The sequence below is a fragment of the Gobio gobio genome (genome assembly GCF_949357685.1).
Source record: "Gobio gobio genome assembly, chromosome: 6".
NCBI classification, from domain to species: Eukaryota; Metazoa; Chordata; class Actinopteri; order Cypriniformes; family Gobionidae; genus Gobio; species Gobio gobio.
Genome location: NC_137102.1, coordinates 8463996 through 8483335, shown reverse-complemented (window position 1 = coordinate 8483335; position 19340 = coordinate 8463996). Strand labels below are relative to the sequence as shown.

The following is a 19340-nucleotide window of genomic DNA, read 5'->3' as shown; positions in this document are numbered from 1 at the left end:
GGCCAGCCTAATGTTGACAGACAGGTAGGACATCATACCATTACATTCGGACCGAGTGCAATGATTGGGCGAACATTTTATGGTCCTACGCCTTCCACAGACGATATTCATATACATTTAGACCACCTAACTTAGTGATTGCTATCAAAATGTGAAGAGACTTTCAACAAGCATAACAAAAAAAAATCTGGAATAAACCGCCTACCCTGCTTTTAAAGGGGCTATATGTAAGAATTGTCATGTAGGCTATTAATTGCTTTTTTTATTATTAATGTGTGAACTGAAATTTTAAAAATGAGTCTTTCCATGGCTTCCTGGTTGTCTATGAAAGCCTGTGTAGACTGATTTGTATGTGAAGGACTAATTTTTGTCAGGAAAATCAAAAGGATGTGATGTTTACATGCACTCCCGGGAGTCTCTCTTCCATTCAATGACACATGAAATAAATGCTTATACTATGTAAAGAAGTAGATTTTTAGCTACAAATGTGATCCTTGGTGATTCATAAAATGCAAGTCAACGGCTAATCGGCTACCGTCACTTTAAAAGTCAGATAAACATATATAGGCAAAACAAAATTAATACCCATGGCTCTTGACGATACATTGAGGTCTTGCGAAGCGAAACGATCGATCTGTGCTAAAAACTGAACATTATTTACAACATTATTATTAGTTCATCCGCAGCCTCTGCAAAGCCTCATGGTCATGGACCACGGTTTCAGCTAAAAATCTTCTGAGGGTGAGTAAGGGTGAGTAAATTAACAGCAAGTGTTCATTTTTGGGTGAACTATCCCTTTAACACCCATTGACCTTTTGTGATTGTTGTGACCAATGCCTGTTGGCCATTACACTATAATAAGAGGCAGGTTGTTGGAAACTAAAGGTTATTTAAGTGTTATGTCATTTCTTTTCATAAAGGTTCAAACGGTAAAACAAAAGAATAAAGGTAACATTACAAAAATATGCTTGTGCTGGCCAACAGAAACAGGAATTACAACAAATAAACGTGGCAACATATAAAACACGTGACAACTGACCTGGCATTCTTATTTAAAATCAATTTAATTAAATAATATTATTCAAGTAATATCTATATGTGGTTTCTTGTGCTTACCAAGTAGACAGTGGCGTTCCGACGAGCATTAAAGATCTCCTCCCCTCCTTCACATTCACTCCCATGATGCAACAGCAAACAAAGAGGGCAGAGAAAAGAGACAGTACAGGGAGAAACGCTAGCTAGCTAGAGAAAAGTTTCAAACGCCGTAAATAGGCACAATTCAAAACGTCCACAGCGTACGGTGTCATTTTATTGCCAAACGCGGTCATAAAGTGGCCATTAATCCTCGTCTCTGTGGAAATTGAGTTCGTTTCTGCGCTGTTTTTGTAAGTGCAGGTAACGTTATCGGCTAGCCGTGAAGTAATAATGTCTCCTAATGTGATTTCATAACTCTCCAGGCACTGACATGACAGCTCCTGTTAGTTGACAGTGTATTCAATGCACGGCAGGTAATGTATAGTTAATATTTGTGTGTAAATATTGATGTCTAGTGTTGTAGAATTACATAGAAGTGATGTTTAATATACAGGCCTGTACAGGTTAGCCTGAGTGCTAACTGCTGTTAAAGCGTTAGCTCGCTCATATTTATGAATTCAAGAAGTGTTTTATTTTGAACTGTTTAACTTGTTTACAGGTTGGCAAATTCACATTATAGATCTATTAACAGCTAATGAATCACTTTGTTTGTACTGATGTACTAGATTTAATCCCTGACAGACATTAATCAGACATGAATATTTAATCTACTGTAAAATAATGTCAGTATTTCGAAGTACACAGCATATGTGAATGTCAGGCTTGATAGCCCAAGACATTTTCCTAGATTAAAAGTGCTGTTTGGTGTGCAATATATTTTTTTAGTTATATTTAATCAGTTAACCTGGTGAATCTATACTCAAAATCTGTGCTCCTCTATTTAACAAACGCAACATGAAATCAAAACTCTCATAACCCTGTTTACTTTGTTTCATGTTGCTGGTCTTAATGTATGTGTTTAATTTGTGCATGTTTTTATCTATTTGGTTAACGTTAGATGATTTGAAATACTTTCATGAAGTTGACATATACTGTAACATAACTTCATCTAAAACAGTTTTGCAGTATTTAGATTTCGTTCATAATTATTATGTGTGCATCTTCGTTTAGAAAGAGACTGGTAATCGGGTTGACCAATATTTTTTTGCTGATATTTACGTTTCAGCTTTAACATTATCTCTACTTTATTATTGAGTCTACCAATTTAGCGAGTCTATGAATAGCACCCAAAGGCAACATTCATAAGTTAAACATATTTGATTTATTGAATCGATTATTTTAATTACATTTAAATATGTAATTTATTTTGTCAGAGTACACTATCGTTCAGATGTTTGGTGTTGGTAAGCTTTTGTAGCGTCTCTTATGCTGTGTTCACACCAAACGCGAATATAGCGTCAAAATCGTGTCTACCGCGTCTAGTTGGACGCTTGAACATTTTTAATCCATTTGCGCGTCCACAGCGAATTGGACGCGCATATAAATCGAGCGTTTGAAGCGAAATTGATGCGCGTTCAAGGCGCTCCAGGAGAAATGTCATAAAACATCACTCTGCCTCTTTTCATTTTCATTAAAAATATATATTAAACATTAATAGCCACACAAATGTGGTCCAGGCAACTACATTATCTTCACTGCATATATATTTAACGATCCTTAAAAAATAAAGTTATGAAACTTCTCTTTGCCCTCAGTCAAAACGATTTGGCTGTCAACAAATTATAGATTCATGACACCAAAGATCGCCCGTTAGATCCACAGGACGAACCACTACAGGACATCAGAGCCAGCGGCAAACGTCAGAAGGACTGGCCAAAGAAAGGCTGCTCTCGCCGGGGTTAATGAGCGCTGAGCGTCTGGTGATCGCCTGGATCTCACAACTCCAAAAACACAAGATTATTTTTTTTAAATAGGCACTCTCTTTATAATTAAACCACAGATTTGAGCTTTAAACGACTACATTCTCACCTGAAAAAGTCTTAAAAATAAATTTTCTGACACAATAGTAGTATTTTTAAATTATGTGGATGGGTTTCTCATCACGTCACTTTACCACGTGACAGCAGTGAGCAGGCTCCTGATTGATTAACGCGGCGCGAATTGACGGCAAAGTTCAGATTTTTCAACTCGGGCGTCAGACGCGAAATCGCTTCAAACGCATGAATGCACAAAAAGCACCACTCGCGCAAGACGCTCAATTCGCGCGAACGAGGCGGAATTGCGTCTATCGCGCCGCAGGACCTCCAGACGCGCGTCAACGCGCCTTTCCATTGACTGAACATGGAAATCACTCGCGCCAGACGCTCTATTCGTGTTCGGTGTGAATGCAGCATTATGATCACAAATGCGGCATTTATTTATTTTTACATATTTATTCATATGATGGCAAAGCTAAATTTTAAGCGACCATTATTCAAGCCTTCAGTGTCACATGATCCTTCAGAATTCTTTCTAATAGGCTGATTTGGTACTCAAGAATTTTTTTTTTTAAATTATTATCAGTGTTGAAAATTATGGTGTTGTTAAAAATATATTTTTAGAAAAAATATCAGTATATTTAATGAATATAAAGTTAAAATGCGTTTATTTGAAATAGAAATATTTTGTAATGATACAAATTTCAGTTTTAATCAGTTGAATGCATCCTTGCTATAAAAAAATAATTAATTAAAAGAAAATTACTTATTTAAAACATTTAAACAATAGTGTATGCAACTTCACAATTGGACAACCCAAAACAAAGACACAAATGTGACCATTTAGACCAACCATTGATTCTAGTCACTTGACAGAATATTTGTACTTTTTTTTTCTCACACCGTAGGACCTCTCGAGGTGAGCTAGTCTAGGCAAAAAGGGGTATAAAATGGTGAAAACCTTAAAAAAATCACATCGTATTGATAATGCTGTCTTATGAGTTGCGATCATCTTTTTATCCTAAATATAATGAATGTGTTTGTGTGATTTCTCTGGGTTTTACTGTATATTAATGTCCTTTTCCTTCTTCTCTGTTTTGTAGATATGTCAGTCGTGGGCCTTATGTGATCAGCAATGTGTAAGTGTTCACAATCATCTCCCTCATCCCAAGAACATCACGCGTAATCCCCCTCCAAATCATTAAGGGGGATCTTTCAGAATGAAGAAGATCAGTCTGAAAACAATAAGAAAGTCATTTAACATTAAAGGCAAAGAAGAGAGCGAATATGCCGTATCGCAGCCTGACCTGGAAGCAAGTTTCTCCGCTGAAGACTCTCTGTTCGGAGGATGCTACAGCAAGGATTTCGTCAGCAGCGACCTGGATAACGAGGATGAAAAAAGATCCAAAGTCCGATCTAAGAGCGAAGGTCTCATGGGCACCTTGAAAAGAAGGCTATCGGCGAAACAGAAACCAAAGGTCAAGAGTGGTTCTCCATCTGTATGCTCTATAGATGACGATACCTTCTCATCCTCTTCGGCACCCATTACTCTAAGTGACATCAAATCCCAGCGTTCCTCCCGCTCCACATCCATCCATAGTCATCATTACAGTCCCACCCCGTGGCCTCTCAGACCAGTGAACTCGGAGGAGACATGCGTCAAAATGGACGTTAAGGCATTAACGAACTCCTCAGATCCGATTCCGCCTTTCAACGGTGTGCACCAAGACATCCTAGATCTCCAGAGAGAGTTTGAAGAGTCTAGAGACTCGTTGAAAATCACCAGACGTGTGCCAGACCACCATTCTGGTGCTCATAATGCCGATTTGCACCTTGAAATGGACGAACACGTGCCTGTAGTCATTGGTATTGCAGCTCAGGATTATATTCAGTACACAATGCCTTTAGATGACGGACTCTATCCTGACGACGAAGGTTCGCACTCTTTTTGCTTAGATGGCGCCGCACCCATGGACGTCGTTCCGCAGTCCGAGGGATCTCTTCATGTGGACGAGGAGCCTATTGACCAGGACCTCCTGTCGCCAGACATCTTCATGGAGTCGTCGTCTGTGAACCAGCTCTTTTTAAACACTGCAAATGTCTTACTGCAGGGCTCCAGACTCGAAGCCCCTCTTTCCCCCTTGCTACCTCCGTTGCCCGATGGTTTTCTCCAGAGGAGCTTCTCTGGGTTTGGCGGTACCCACGCTCAGGTTGCAGAGAGAGTCCTGCACCATCTCAACTTTGACCCCAACTCGGCTCCAGGGGTGCAGCGGGTCTATGACGCCGTGCAGCACAGCGGGCCCATGGTGGTTACTAGTATCACAGCTGAACTGAAGAAGCTAGCCAGGCAGGGTTGGTATTGGGGTCCCATCACCAGATGGGAGGCCGAAGAAAAGCTGACGAATCTTCTAGACGGTTCTTTTTTAGTCCGCGACAGCTCCGACGATCGATACCTCCTAAGCCTGAGCTTTCGCTCGCAGGGGAAGACGCTCCACACGCGGATCGAGCACTCGAACGGCAGTTTCAGCTTCTATGAGCAGCCTGACATTGAAGGCCACGTGTCAATCGTGGATCTCATTGATAATTCGGTCAAGGATTCGGAGAACGGAGCGTTCTGCTACTCCAGATCGCGCTTACCGGGTTCCGCCACCTACCCTGTTAGACTGACCAATCCCGTTTCGAGGTTTATGCAAGTGCGCTCACTGCAGTACTTGTGCCGTTTTGTCATTCGCCAGTACACGCGGATAGATCTGATCCAGAAATTGCCTTTACCGAACAAAATGAAAGATTACCTGCAGGAGAAGCACTACTGATCCTGACTCGGTTGCTACTTGCACTTTTTGGATGACACAACGAAGCAGGTTTCGCAAACATTTCAAAGGTTTTGTTACCATTACACGTTTTGTTGAAAGAAAAGATGATGTTTGTCGGTCTGGTAGAGTAGATAACTCAGTGGTTTGTGAAGAAGCGCAGTGCCAGGATGTTGTTAGAGTGTTTAGATCTCAATGTCGGAGCATTTTTCGCATGTTCTCTTAGTACCGTAGCACGTGATTTGGTTACAGGCAAAGACAGTCCAGTATTTCTCTGCATATCCCACACTATGAAATATCAGCACACAACTCTGAGCTCCAGCTTATTGTAGGGCATTTAGAGGTTTTTGGTAACAATGCACAGAGGTATAGATGCCTTAATAATGGCCGCATGTTTGTGAATGCGTAGACTACATTCCTCCTCCTCGCCCCATTTTTGAACACATAACTTTTGTTGTACTAGCCTTTGTTATGTCATGATCTTATTCAAAGGGAAAATGTACTACACAATATGCCAAATAATGTCCTTTCACCATACATATGACCTTACCCTCCTGTGGATTTACTCTAATAAGCTATATTAGCTGCTCATTTGTCAGATCATATTGTCACACCTTTTCTTTAGCACATGTGGTGCCAAGGTTGGATGCCTCGCTGAAATCCGTCTTTGCTGTAGTTAATTGATTTTGGACTGTATGATTTGTTCTTTATAACAGTCATCTTTTAGCGGGCATGCGGTTATGGTATAAACGCATCTGGTCTTTTCTCCCTTGCATTAAGTGTTCATTAGAATGACTTATCATTGTTTGAAAACAGAAGGGTTTCCTGTTATGGACTACGTCAATGGTACAGTTTAAAATCATCTCTTTTTGGGAACAGAATTTGCTTACTGATATGTTGTAACTTGAACTTGTTCTCCAGTTCAAAATAAAAGTTTTATATGGTTAATCTCTGTCAATTCCTTCTTGTGTAAAACTACTTGAACTGTAATTTGTGTGTGTGTGTGTGTGTGTGTGTGTGTGTGTGTGTGTGTGTGTGTGTGTGTGTGTGTGTGTGTGTGTGTGTGTGTGTGTGTGTGTGTGTGTGTGTGTGTGTGTGTGTGTGTGTGTGTGTGTGTGTGTGTGTGTGTGTGTGTGTGTGTGTGTGTGTGTGTGTGTGTGTGTGTGTGTGTGTGTGTGTGTGTGTGTGTGTGTGTGTGTGTGTGTGTGTGTGTGTGTGTGTGTGTGTGTGTGTGTGTGTGTTTACATTCATTAACATAGACTTTCTTGGTTCCCACCACTTTACATATTTTTGATGTCTCTGCTTGACAGTGTTTTTTTCTCTTTCACCTCTTATGGATAATTGCACCCTTTCATTAATTAATTGCACGAATATTATCAACTTTGTGCCATTGTTGACCTGGGTTTAATTCAATTTGGGTTTCTGGTAGTTGCTACATAACATTTTTATGTCAAAAAAAGTCTTTCCGATTTTCATAAAACATGTCTTTGATACATGCGTTATTGTTTCACCTCACTTCGTCCATAAAGCAGGGCTCGACATTAAGCATGTTCACGTGCTTGTCCTTCGGACAAGTAAATCTGTCATCCACTTGTCCGAGTAAAAAAATATGCTTGTCCGAAAAAAGAAAAAAAAAAGTTTTTGTGTGTGTGTTGTATATAAAATGTATTCTGAAGCAATATTCTCACCAGTGTTCAATCAGCTTTGACATATGCATATTTGTGATATTTTTACCTTTTATAAAGGGCATTTTTCCCCTAATCTTATTAAATATAGGCTATGATTCAAATTTTCTTTTATATTCTTGAATTGGATCAATCAAGTAAATTAGAAGACGACACTGGCTGTTACCAGTCAAATTAAATAATTTACACTGAAAAATTACAACTGCATTAAATAATGTTATGAGATTGTTTTAACTACAAATATGAAATGCTGGAAAGATTCAACTAAACCACCAGTAGGTGGCAGCAGGTGACCGTCTGAATGAGCGAGTCATTGAGTCGATTCGTTCAAACGCTGATTCATTCAAGAATGAGGCAGTCGTTTACGAATAATTCATTGAATCTTTGATTCTATCGATTCATTCAAAATGCTGAATCATTCACTAACACGCTGTTGCTGTGACGCGTTCTACTGTGATCTTTTGGAACTATTTTCGCTGCTGAAATAGAACAAAAACACTCAATATTGCATCTAAAATGTAAGTGACTTAATGTTAATAATTGTTTATGGAACTGTCATATGAAATCAGTGTCATTTTCAGTTGTGAATGTGATGTTATTCAGGAAAACAGCACTCTTGGGAATGTGACGTTGCAACTGTATCATATTATAAATATAAATAAACTCCACATTTCTACATTTTTATGGCAGTGTGTTAACCGAGTTTCTCTGTGTGAGCGGTGCACATTTGTTTCGATTTCTCCTCGAGAGGCTGCGCGAGCGTCAACAGTGCGTTAGTTACCGTCAGTTCATTATACATTATTATCATTCACTGTCAATCGCCACTTACAGTAATGAATGCAGAATCATTCTTGCATTTGGGTGATTCCCTAGTTATTTTTGTTAATGACGTTTTATCAGGCTACTTGTCCGTCGGGCAAGTAAAATTATTTTTCTCTTGCCCCTTCAAAAAATCCACTTGTCGTTAATGTCGAGCCCTGCTTAAAGTGTGTGTGACATGTTGACTATCTTTAGTAATTCAGCTGAAGATCACATTTGGTGCACTCGAAAATAATTACATGTGTTGGGTTTACTTTAGATTGAATGTTATTTGACTGTTTCTGTGTTTTCTGTTTCTGTGTTTTCTGTGTGTCTTTTGGATATAATACAAGTGGGCTGCGTGTGGGCTTTATTACTGGTTGCCAAAGAGGCTTTGCACTGTTTTCTCAATTCAGCACGTTTTTAAGGCTTTCTTACCCCTTTCTTCTCATGAATTTTTTTAGTGATTTGCACCAGGATGGTTACATTTTTACATTTTGAGTTTTTGTGCTGATTAAGTGAAAGACTGCACAGGGCCAACAACAGCTTTTGGCTAAATCAAAACATGCTTTTTCCAAACACAGCGGCACATTCCATCAAAAAAGTTTGAAACAAAGTAAATGGTGACAGAATTTTTCTTTTTGGGTGACTATCCCTTTAAGCAGTTCTCATAAGACTCCAGAGACAAATATTTTAGAAATATAATATAAAAATATTTCATATGTATAAAATTTAATTGGACAAACCATCTCATTTTCAGTTTTTTGACTAGCTTATACACTCTAAAAAAAAAGGCTCGTAATCATAGGGGAACCTTTTTTAGTGCTATATAGCACCAATTTTGGTGCTTCAGTGGTTCTTCAGCGGTTCTTCAGAGGTGCTATATAGCACCTTAGTCAAAGAACCGGTGAAGAACCTCTGAAGAACCACTGAAGAACCACTGAAGCACCAAAATTGGTGCTATATAGCACTAAAAAAGGTTCCCCTATGATTACGAGCCAAGAACCATTTTTGGTGCCATATAGAACCTTTTTTTTTTAGAGTGTATGATCATAGTTTACTTTGATGTTGCCGTGGGAAAAAAGTGTCTGTCACATATGGTGTTACACATATGGCACGCATTTCTTGTAAACTAAGACAACTGTTAACTTTTAAGTTTCGATTGTACATTTCACTGCCCTTAAAAGATCTGTGGTGGATGAAGAAAATATTACACCTGTAAAGTACTCCTTTTAAATTTTACTTTTACAAGACAGACATGAATCTTTCAATACTATCGTAACCAGCATTCTCACATATTGCTTCACCCACTTACTGTCATCCATTGTCATTAAGGGTTCACTTAGAAAGCTGCAGAAGTATTTTTATTTCAATTCCTTATGTTGTCAATACATGATTTGTAAATCCCCTATATCAATGTGACCCTATAGTAATCCATCCTGTTAAGGCTCTGGAGAACGCTTTATTACAGGTGGTGAAGGATTTCTGGCTCTGTTTATTACTCCCTCACTTCTGTTTTAATTGGTTTCTTTGGAATTTAACATCAGACTCCTCTGAGAGCTTTCAACACTCGACTTACCGGTGCAAATGCCTTCTATGTTTTAATCAGAATTACCACTCTTTGTTGAGGTAACAGGGGGTTTTGACAGAAAATACACAAGTCCACTTGACAAATATATAAAATAATTCATTGAGACACAACTCTCATATTTGATGATTGGCTCGGTTAGTTATATGCCACTATTTAATTGTTCCTCTGCACCACGTCATCCTCTTTTATTAATAACTTGGCAGTCTGACCATCAGCTGTTGGATGTTTGTGTAGTATCCCACCACTCACATTTCACTCTTTGACTTTAAAAAAGAATGCACTTAATTATTTTGTCTTGCTCCTTCATCCTTGAATTTCACACATAATTCTCAGTTATCTCTCTACCTGCTGTAAATAATGGTGTACACCTATCCCGTTATTGACAACATCATCTGTTCCACAGTCTGTTTTGTTCATTTCATTTAATGGCAACTATTCAGCACAATGTAAGACTAAATGTGAATTCACTTCACTATGCGGATTTGCTCAATACAGGGTTTATTCTTTAACCTCAAATGTTACATTAGAGATTAAACACTAAATTAGATCTTCTCTGGAAAACTTGTGCGAGTTTGACTGGCAAGACCAAGTGCCTTTAAAGCATATTTGAATATACATTTGAATATCTCACAGAGGAGCAAAATGTCACAGATGAAACAATCCAATCACATTTCCATAGCCCCAGGTGACGTTTCTCTCCTGGCTTGAAGATGAGGAAACACTATCTGAGCTGGACCGGCTCCTACGAATGTTGCTTGACACTGAATAAATATTGTAGACCACCTGTTATGTATTCAGTTGAACCTATTTGGTGCTTTCAGCCTCAGCCTTTGTGGAAAAACAACTGGTCCATTCATGATTATATATTTCATTACAGCTTTTTAGATCATTAACACAGATGAACTGCACTTTAAAGGTGTCATGAACTGGCTTTTTTTTTTTAATGTATACTGTTGTCTGAGGTCAACTTATGACGTTCGCGTGGTTTTTACATTTAAAAACGTCATAATGAATTAGTAATAGGCTATTTTCTACCCTGGTTTTGAGGCTCTCTCCTGGAACGCTCTGTTTTTATGGACGTGCGCACTGAAGACTTGAAAGTAAACGCCCACGGCTAGGATTGGATAAGATTTGCATATTTAATGAGCTTCAGCTCCCCTCAGTACATGTGGGAATTGTTTTTAAAGTGTGTGGGAAAACAGCGACCGGAATGAACCGCCCACAGGGCTCGCAAAATATCTTTATCCAACAAACACAATGATTTATCTCTCATCACCCACGATTGATTGGAATGTTATTTTTTTATTACTTGGCCCGCCCGATCGGTGGATATAACCGTGAACCACACACACACACACACACACACACGTGTGCGCGCTCAAGCCTCACTGCAGAGTCAGAAAAATCAGCATGTTCAAAACATCTGGGATTGTATTTTTCCTTCAAATATCAAGTCAAGAGATTGAACAACGCACATCAGGAAAGGAATGTTAGATCACAATTTAAGATACTTACGTTTTGGTAGCCCGTCTGGTAAACACATAGCCCCGGGGCGTTGGGCTTTGCGAGCCTTGGTCCATACATGTCCGATTATGATCCCGAATCGCAATAAACCAACAACACCACAAATAAAGGATTCTTCAGCATTTGACAGCGTGCTAAGGTACACTGTAAAATCCAACAGTTGATCTTCTTACTAAGACTTTTTAGTAAACTTTACTTAATGTCCAATGATTTGTTGCACTTACTTAAAACAATTAAAGGAACTGTATGTAAGAAATGTATTTCAATTAATCATAAAATCGCCCTGATATGTCACTAGACATTAAGAAATCATGTTAATTTCAAATACTTATATCACTGACAACAGTAGTTCGGCCAAGATATTGTCATTTAAAAGTGAAGTTGCAGCCCTCAACTGATGTTGATGTTGACATGTTGTGTTTTGACCTGAAGCGCCACCCTCCACCTATCTACCAATCACGAAGTCAGTAGTGTTTCGGCATCCGGGTTGCCAGCTCTGCTCTAGTTACCACAGCTGCAGCTACAAACTTTTTGGATAAAAAATAAAACTTTACGAAACCTAAAAGACCTCGTTATGAATCAGAAAAACGTTGTGACAATGAAAAAAAAAACTTGCTGTGTAGGACTCATCACTTGCCATTGGAAGCTCCTTGTAGCAGCCTACATTCCTGCTGGATCCTGCAGCCTATCTGGCAACCTCGAGTCAGGGGGAAGGGAGAGGGGATACACCGATCTACAGTAATTTGAAAGTGATTGCAGTACCAGTTTTGGCCACAATCTTACATACATTTCCTTTATGTAATCTAAACTATTTGCATGCTATGCCTTCGTTACTTAGAAAACCCAAGTAAACATTACTTGACTGGTTTGAGTACCATTTTGCCAAAGCAAAAAAACGAAACAAAAAACAAGCGGGCGGGCAAAGGGTTTTTGAGGCGAGGCAACATTTCCTCCACTTCCTCTCACCATAATGGTGATTAGTGTTCTGTTTGGTTGGGCACTTGGAACTATCATATTCAGTTATCTTCCTATTAATGCAGCGATGCAACAATAAATCATAGTTATTTGATTTCAAAAGTAATAAATAATATATATATATATATATATATATATATATATATATATATAATTGTGAATTAATAATATATAACTATATTCATGTCATTCAATGATCCTTTAACATATTATTGCTTATATGTATGACATAATCTTTTAATTGGGTTGTTATACTCCCTCTATATTTGTGACTAGGAATTGACCAGGCTTGAGTGAGTAACATGCACACTTCAACATTCAGCATGCAAAACACAACAACGGTAACATGGATTTTTTATTTATTTATTTTTTTTATTAATAAGACCTTTACTATTTTATTTGCTGTCGTTATTGGGGTTATACTGACAAAAGACAAATAGTAAAATAAAACCAAAAATAGTAAAACAAATCAATTAATTTATTCATGCTGCAATGCACTCTGGGAGTACACTTCCTCAGATCACAGATAGAATTAAGTTGAAAACTTAAATGGTTTAAGTAAGAACAACTTGATTGCACAATTGAATTAAGTAAACTGAACAAATGAATCACTTTCCTCAAATCATTTGAGTTTAGTCTGTTTGCCTTTTTAAGTTATCGGTACTTAAACATTTATTTTAATTCAATGAAGAGACCACATTAGGTCAACTCAATTGAATTGAGTTGTCAGTTTCCTCATTACTCAAATTAATTGAGGGAATCACTTTCCTCAAATAATTTGAGTAGTCTCAACTTATTATGGTTTACAGTGTATGTTCAGTTAGACACGTACACATAATCAATACGATCTGTAACAATGCAATACTATCACATATAAAAAAACATGTTTTACTCACATTAGTGTGTTGCTTCATTCGTTCATGTAATCTCATTCTGTCTGCAAATCCAGTCTCTTGTTTACAAACGAATCCGTGGTGAAATGAAGGAACAAACGTGCAATGTCTTCCCCGCGTGAGCTGGATATTCAATAAAAATAAAGTTCATCCATGCATTCATAATATTGGAATCCGAATGAAGCTTGTGCGGTATGTTTATTGCTAAGAAGTTCGATCCGGATTAGCTTTATGTAGGCCTATGTCATCTCAGGCACGAGTCGGTGGGCGGGGCTACAGAATCAGGCGTTGTTCTTCTTCTGAGGCATTGCTTCACCACACGCTGACGTCAAGGGTTGGCATATTCTGAGATCAAGCGTTTGCTGGGCCTGGTGTCAATAAAAGCTTTTCTTTGACTAACAAGGAAGTTTTCAGCTCTGAAACTTACAGGATATTCTTATATTACCATGACCTTTTATATATCCAAAAGCTCAAGGGAAAGTAGATTTCTCAATTCAGGACCCCTTTAAAATGAGCTTATTGAATTAATTTTTATTTATTCGATATCTGAGCATCATATCAGCATCATTGTAATGCACTAATACACCTCAACATCTCCGATTCAGTCTCTTTAAGTGCATAAAGAGCAATGTAGTAAATCACAAAGGCATATGCAGCCTTACAGTGGGTCTCTACTAGAGACCTGCAGAGTTGAGCTTTTTGTCACATTGACGCCGTCTTTATCTGTGAGCCATGCCATCTGTCAGAAACCCCAGAAGACCTCTTTCTGAGCACACCATGTGTCTCCACATAAAAGGGTGGCTTAAGCAAACAGTACTGCGTGGCACCATTTCACTCGCGTGAAGATTCATTATTCTATGAGATTACCCTAAGGACATTTCCAGATGTGGCTTTATATAACCCAGAATTCACCTGTTGTTCTCACTATACATCTTAGTGTGGCTGATATGACACGTTAAATCATTAGCATCGACTTAAGTTAAGCTTAATATAAAATGTGAAAAGATCAGATGGGCTGTGAAGTTTTGGATGTGGTGTTCCAGCTGTGTTCTGGTTTCAGGTGAGCTGTTTTAGTAGCATATTGGTGGGATAGCGTGCAATCGTGTCCCATGAGGATTCTTGCTCGGTTTGATTGCATCTACAACACACTGGTTTGTTTGTTGCTAATTTACACAAAATTTACAGGAGGGGAACATTTCATGATCACATTAAAAACTATGCGATTAAACAGATGCTGATTACAGGAAAATTCTCACTCGGAGAACACCTTTCTTCCGAGATGGAGATTTACTTTTTACAATTGTACATCAGCTAAGTATTAAAAAAAATTATTTATTTTTTAACTCCATAAAAATGGACTGACATTTCAATAACTGATATTTTTATGGCTTTAGGTGGATGTTTGTTTTCTCCTTTTCAGTTTGTTGTAGCGAAACCAGATACAAAAATAACAATTCCCATTGTACATCATAGCAACAAACATTATATTTTGTTATTTAATTTTAAACTCCTGAAAGAGGTGTTGGTAGCCCTCGTTTTCATTATTTTGATTTCTTTCTCTCTCTTTTTTAAATAGCATACACTGTAAAAAAAAAAAATCCCATACAATTTACAGATTTCCAGAACTTTACCGTAAAAAATAGGTTAGCAACATATTAGGTTTTACAGATTTAAGTTACATTTACAGTAAATAACCATATTTCATTAACTGATATAATGTTAAATTACCAACCTATTGATATACTAATATCTGTTATGTACCTTTGATATATACTGGCAACCACCAATCACAGTGGTGATGGAAATCACACGATGAATCAAAGCTCATCACAAGCAGCTTTTAGGAGCACAATACTCATATATAGAAGGCGACAGTGTCATTCACACAAACATCTAAACACCATCATGGTAACACACATGACATTTTAAAATTAAATGTAACATAAAAACCTAATGTACATAAATGATTCGAAAAGAAAACTAAGAAGAAATAGTTATTTCAATGAAAATACATCAAATGTGAAGTGTCACGCAGGGAATTCTGGGAATGTCAATTTACGGGTTTTTTTCACTGTAAATTAAAAAAAACTGTGAATTGAATGGTATTATACTGTAAAATGACATTAAATGTAAGGTTATATCTATTACAGTTATTCACCGTATATAGTACGGAAACTTTCTGTTAACCAGTTTTTAACCGTAGCATTTTTACAGTCTTTTACCGTTAAAATCACAATATTTTTTTACCTGCTTATTTAACAGCTAGACAGCTGCTTTGTTTAAACATTTCATTTTCTGCAACCCATGTTGCTTGTGATATTGATGAAATAAGAATGAGCACCATCCCTAATGCACTAGATACTATAAACAAAGTCCTTTGTTGCTGGTGAAGCACGTAGCCTCGCTTTGGGATCAACTGGGATGTGATCTCTCAATAAATAAAATGTAAATGTGTAATCTCTCAGGAAACAAAATACTGAATCTCAATCCTGTGGAGATATGTCAAAGTGTGGCAGTATTCTTAGGCCTGGTTTCACAGACAAGGCTTAGATTAAGCCAGGGTTAGGTTCAATTAGGGCATTTAAGTAGCTTTTATAAACATGCCTTCGAAGAAAAAAACAGTACTGGTGTGCATTTTGAGACACAGGACTTATTTTAAGATGTGTCAGTGCAAATTGCTCTCAGTTAAAGCAGCTCAAACATGCATTTTAGTCTGGGGCTAGCTTAAGCCTTGTCTGTGAAACCGACCATAAGTGTGATTAAACGAGGTAATCTGAAATGATCAATCATGACAAAGTTGTGAAGGCATCTTTCCTTATAAAAAGACATTCATTTGGCACTGCCACTTTTGAAGGTGTTTGAGATTCACACTCCTTGGCAAGAATAAATGTGTGGTCTCATTAATTTAATGTATCCCCTGCTGAGTTTCACCCATATATCCTTCTTTTGCCTAAAGTCTGGCAGAATCAAAGTAGAGGTTATCGTAATTCAAAATACATTGACCGTATTGTCAATAGTTTCTTTATTTTAGCAGTAGAGTGAACTAACAACAAACAATAATTGAAAGTATTTATTAGTTAATAAATAGCCTTGTTCATTGTTAGTTCAAATATTATAATGTTAAAAGATACTTGTAAAATGGAGAGTATATGTAGAAATGAACATTAAAGTCAACATGAAATCAAAATAGACAATTCTTATTTTTTATGGAATATTACATTATTTATTGTTTAATTAATTCAATGAAATCATGTGCACATCATCATTTAAAAAAATATTAATGTGCCCTCGTAATCTTATAATATCCCCACGACTTCACTTCTCTGATGTGTTTTTGGCATGACGGCTGCACAACCTGTCACTCACATAAGATCACAATAGCAACGATCCAACCATAGGGTGCGTCTCAAACAAGGCTGAGCTTATGCACCTCAGTTTTTGAGTGAAAAAGCATTATTTGTGGATAATTTTGTCAATATTTAACTAAATAAGGAGGGAAAAAATTATTTTGTTGAATATTGACAAAATAATGAAGATGTGCACATGATTTAATTTAACAATAAATAATGTAATATTCCATAAAAAACTAAGAATTGTCTATTTTGATTTCATGTTGACTTTAAAGGAACACTGCACCATTTTGAAAATAGGCTCCCCTAGAGTTAAACAATTGAGTTTTACCATTTTTGAATCCATTCAGCCGATCTCTGTATCTGGCGGTAGCACTTTTAGCATAGCTTAGCATAGATCATTGAATCTGATTAGACCGTTAGCATCTCGCTCAAAAATGGCCAAAGAGTTTCAATATTTTTCCTTTTTAAAACTTGACTCTTCTGTAGTTACATCGTGTACTAATAATCAAGGAACTTTGCTGCGTACCATGAGTGCAGCAGCGCAATATTACGCAGCGTCTGAAAATAGTCCCCAGCTAGGTAACTTCCAACGTTTGCTGCACTCATGGTATGGCAGCAAAGTTCCCATTATTACGCAGGAATGAGAGTATAGTTCCTAGCCATATCGGCCTAGAAAATCGCAACTTTTAATTTTCTGTTGGTCTTAGTACACAATGTAACTATCGGCTGAATGGATTTCGAAAACTGTAAAACTCAACTGTTTAACTCTAGGGGAGTAGGAAAATGAGCTTACTTTCAAAAATAGTGGCATTTAAACGATGCCCAATTGGCACTAAGGGGCCTAAAGTGTGCCAAGAAAACATCCCCCACACCATTACACCACCACCACCAGCCTGCACAGTGGTAACAAGGCATGATGGATCCATGTTCTCAGTCTGTTTACGCCAAATTCTGACTCTACCATCTGAATGTCTCAACAGAAATCGAGACTCATCAGACCAGGCAACATTTTTCCAGTCTTCAACTGTCCAATTTTGGTCAAGCTTGTGCAAATTGTAGCCTCTTTTTCCTATTTGTAGTGGAGATGAGTGGTACCGGTGGGGTCTTCTGCTGTTGTAGCCCATCCGCCTCAAGGTTGTGCGTGTTGTGGCTTCACAAATGCTTTGCTGCATACCTCGGTTGTAACGAGTGGTTATTTCAGTCAAAGTTGCTCTTCTATCAGCTTGAATCAGTCGGCCCATTCTCCTCTGACCTCTAGCATCAACAAGGCATTTTCGCCCACAGGACTGCCGCATACTGGATGTTTTTCCCTTTTCACACCATTTTTTGTAAACCCTAGAAATGGTTGTGCATGAAAATCCCAGTAACTGAGCAGATTGTGAAATACTCAGACCGGCCCGTCTGGCACCAACAACCATGCCACGCTCAAAATTGCTTAAATCACCTTTCTTTCCCATTCTGACATTCAGTTTGGAGTTCAGGAGATTGTCTTGACCAGGACCACACCCCTAAATGCATTGAAGCAACTGCCATGTGATGGGTTGATTAGATAATTGCATTAATGAGAAATTGAACAGGTGTTCCTAATAATCCTTTAGGTGAGTGTATACACTGTATAGTAAGGGTGGTCCAATACACCTTTTTCGCCTCCAATAATGATTTCGATACCTGGGATTCAGTATTGGCCGATACCGAGTACCGATCCGATACTAAAATAATAATTAACAATGTTTTAATTACCCTAATAAACTGTGTGGAAGAGGCATTCTTTTGATTGGCTTGATTTAAACATTATTTTCCTAACTTTGTAAAACAATATACACACAAATGTAGTGAATTATTTATTAAATAATTGTGCCCAAGTGCAACAACTGTAAATAAACCAATAGCTTCAGCTTGTCAGACATTCAAAATCAAAGTATAATATAAATTCAAAATATATGTATATATACTGTATATAAACACCTATCACTATAATCAGAAAAAATCTAAGTATTCAAGAGATATGACGAGTAATAATAATATCAGCATATTTAACATTAATGTAACCGTTAATACAAAAATCTATGGGCTAAACCAAAACTATGAGATTGTTCCAGCATCATCAGCACACCATGTGCTCATCATTGTGACAATAACTAGAAGTGAGGAGTGCACTCTTCTCTCAGGCTCCCTGACTTAATGAGAAGTAAGTAAAGGGTACATAACAGGAACCAGCAGATGCCCTTATTTATTATTTACATACAGTCAGTGACATCCTTTAGAGACAGCTTCTGAGTTGGCATCAAGGTCTACAGCTTACAAGACAACCTGGAGGCTCTGAGAACAGAAGACCAACACTCAAATCGGTCTCTTGTGCTGGTGATTGTGAGATTATTAAAGATTCTCTAAACTGAAGCATTTAACAAAATAACTAAATTACTGAGGCAATGTTCTCTAGACTCGAGACAAATTTTGTTTGTATTGTACTAGCATTCAAAGCTGAAGTGCTCCTCTGAGGACTATTTTAAAAAATCTAATATTACTGATTGTTGGACATTACTCTTCTAGAATTGCTGTCCCACACATTTCAAACAAATTTATGGCCAACTTTTTTCAGCAGATTGGACATAAATTTTATGGTAAGCCATACTCTGTTAAGCGGTCTGAAAATCACAGCAGATGGGGTATGAAAAAATGCTTTAGATGCAGAAAAGTGAA

General features: G+C 37.7%; 1 protein-coding gene across 2 annotated transcripts; it reads left to right on the top strand.

Moving 5' to 3' along the window:
• Positions 1-1173: 1173 nt before the first annotated feature.
• On the top strand, positions 1174-6777 carry socs6b (suppressor of cytokine signaling 6b). 2 transcript variants are annotated; one of them, XM_079818460.1, is made up of 2 exons: positions 1174-1508; positions 4115-6777. In XM_079818460.1, exon 2 carries the CDS (start codon positions 4232-4234, stop codon positions 5822-5824), a length of 1593 nt encoding a protein of 530 aa, XP_079674586.1. In that variant the 5' UTR covers positions 1174-1508; positions 4115-4231; the 3' UTR covers positions 5825-6777. The 2 variants fall into 2 exon arrangements, with proteins under 2 accessions (XP_079674586.1, XP_079674587.1); XM_079818461.1 differs by having other exon boundaries at positions 1175-1385; positions 4115-6767.
• Positions 6778-19340: the final 12563 nt, after the last annotated feature.

What these genes read in the sequence shown, in the direction of transcription:
- socs6b (XM_079818460.1), top strand. Translation starts at nt 4,232, where the DNA reads ATGAAGAAGATCAGTCTGAAAACAATAAGAAAGTCATTTAACATTAAA.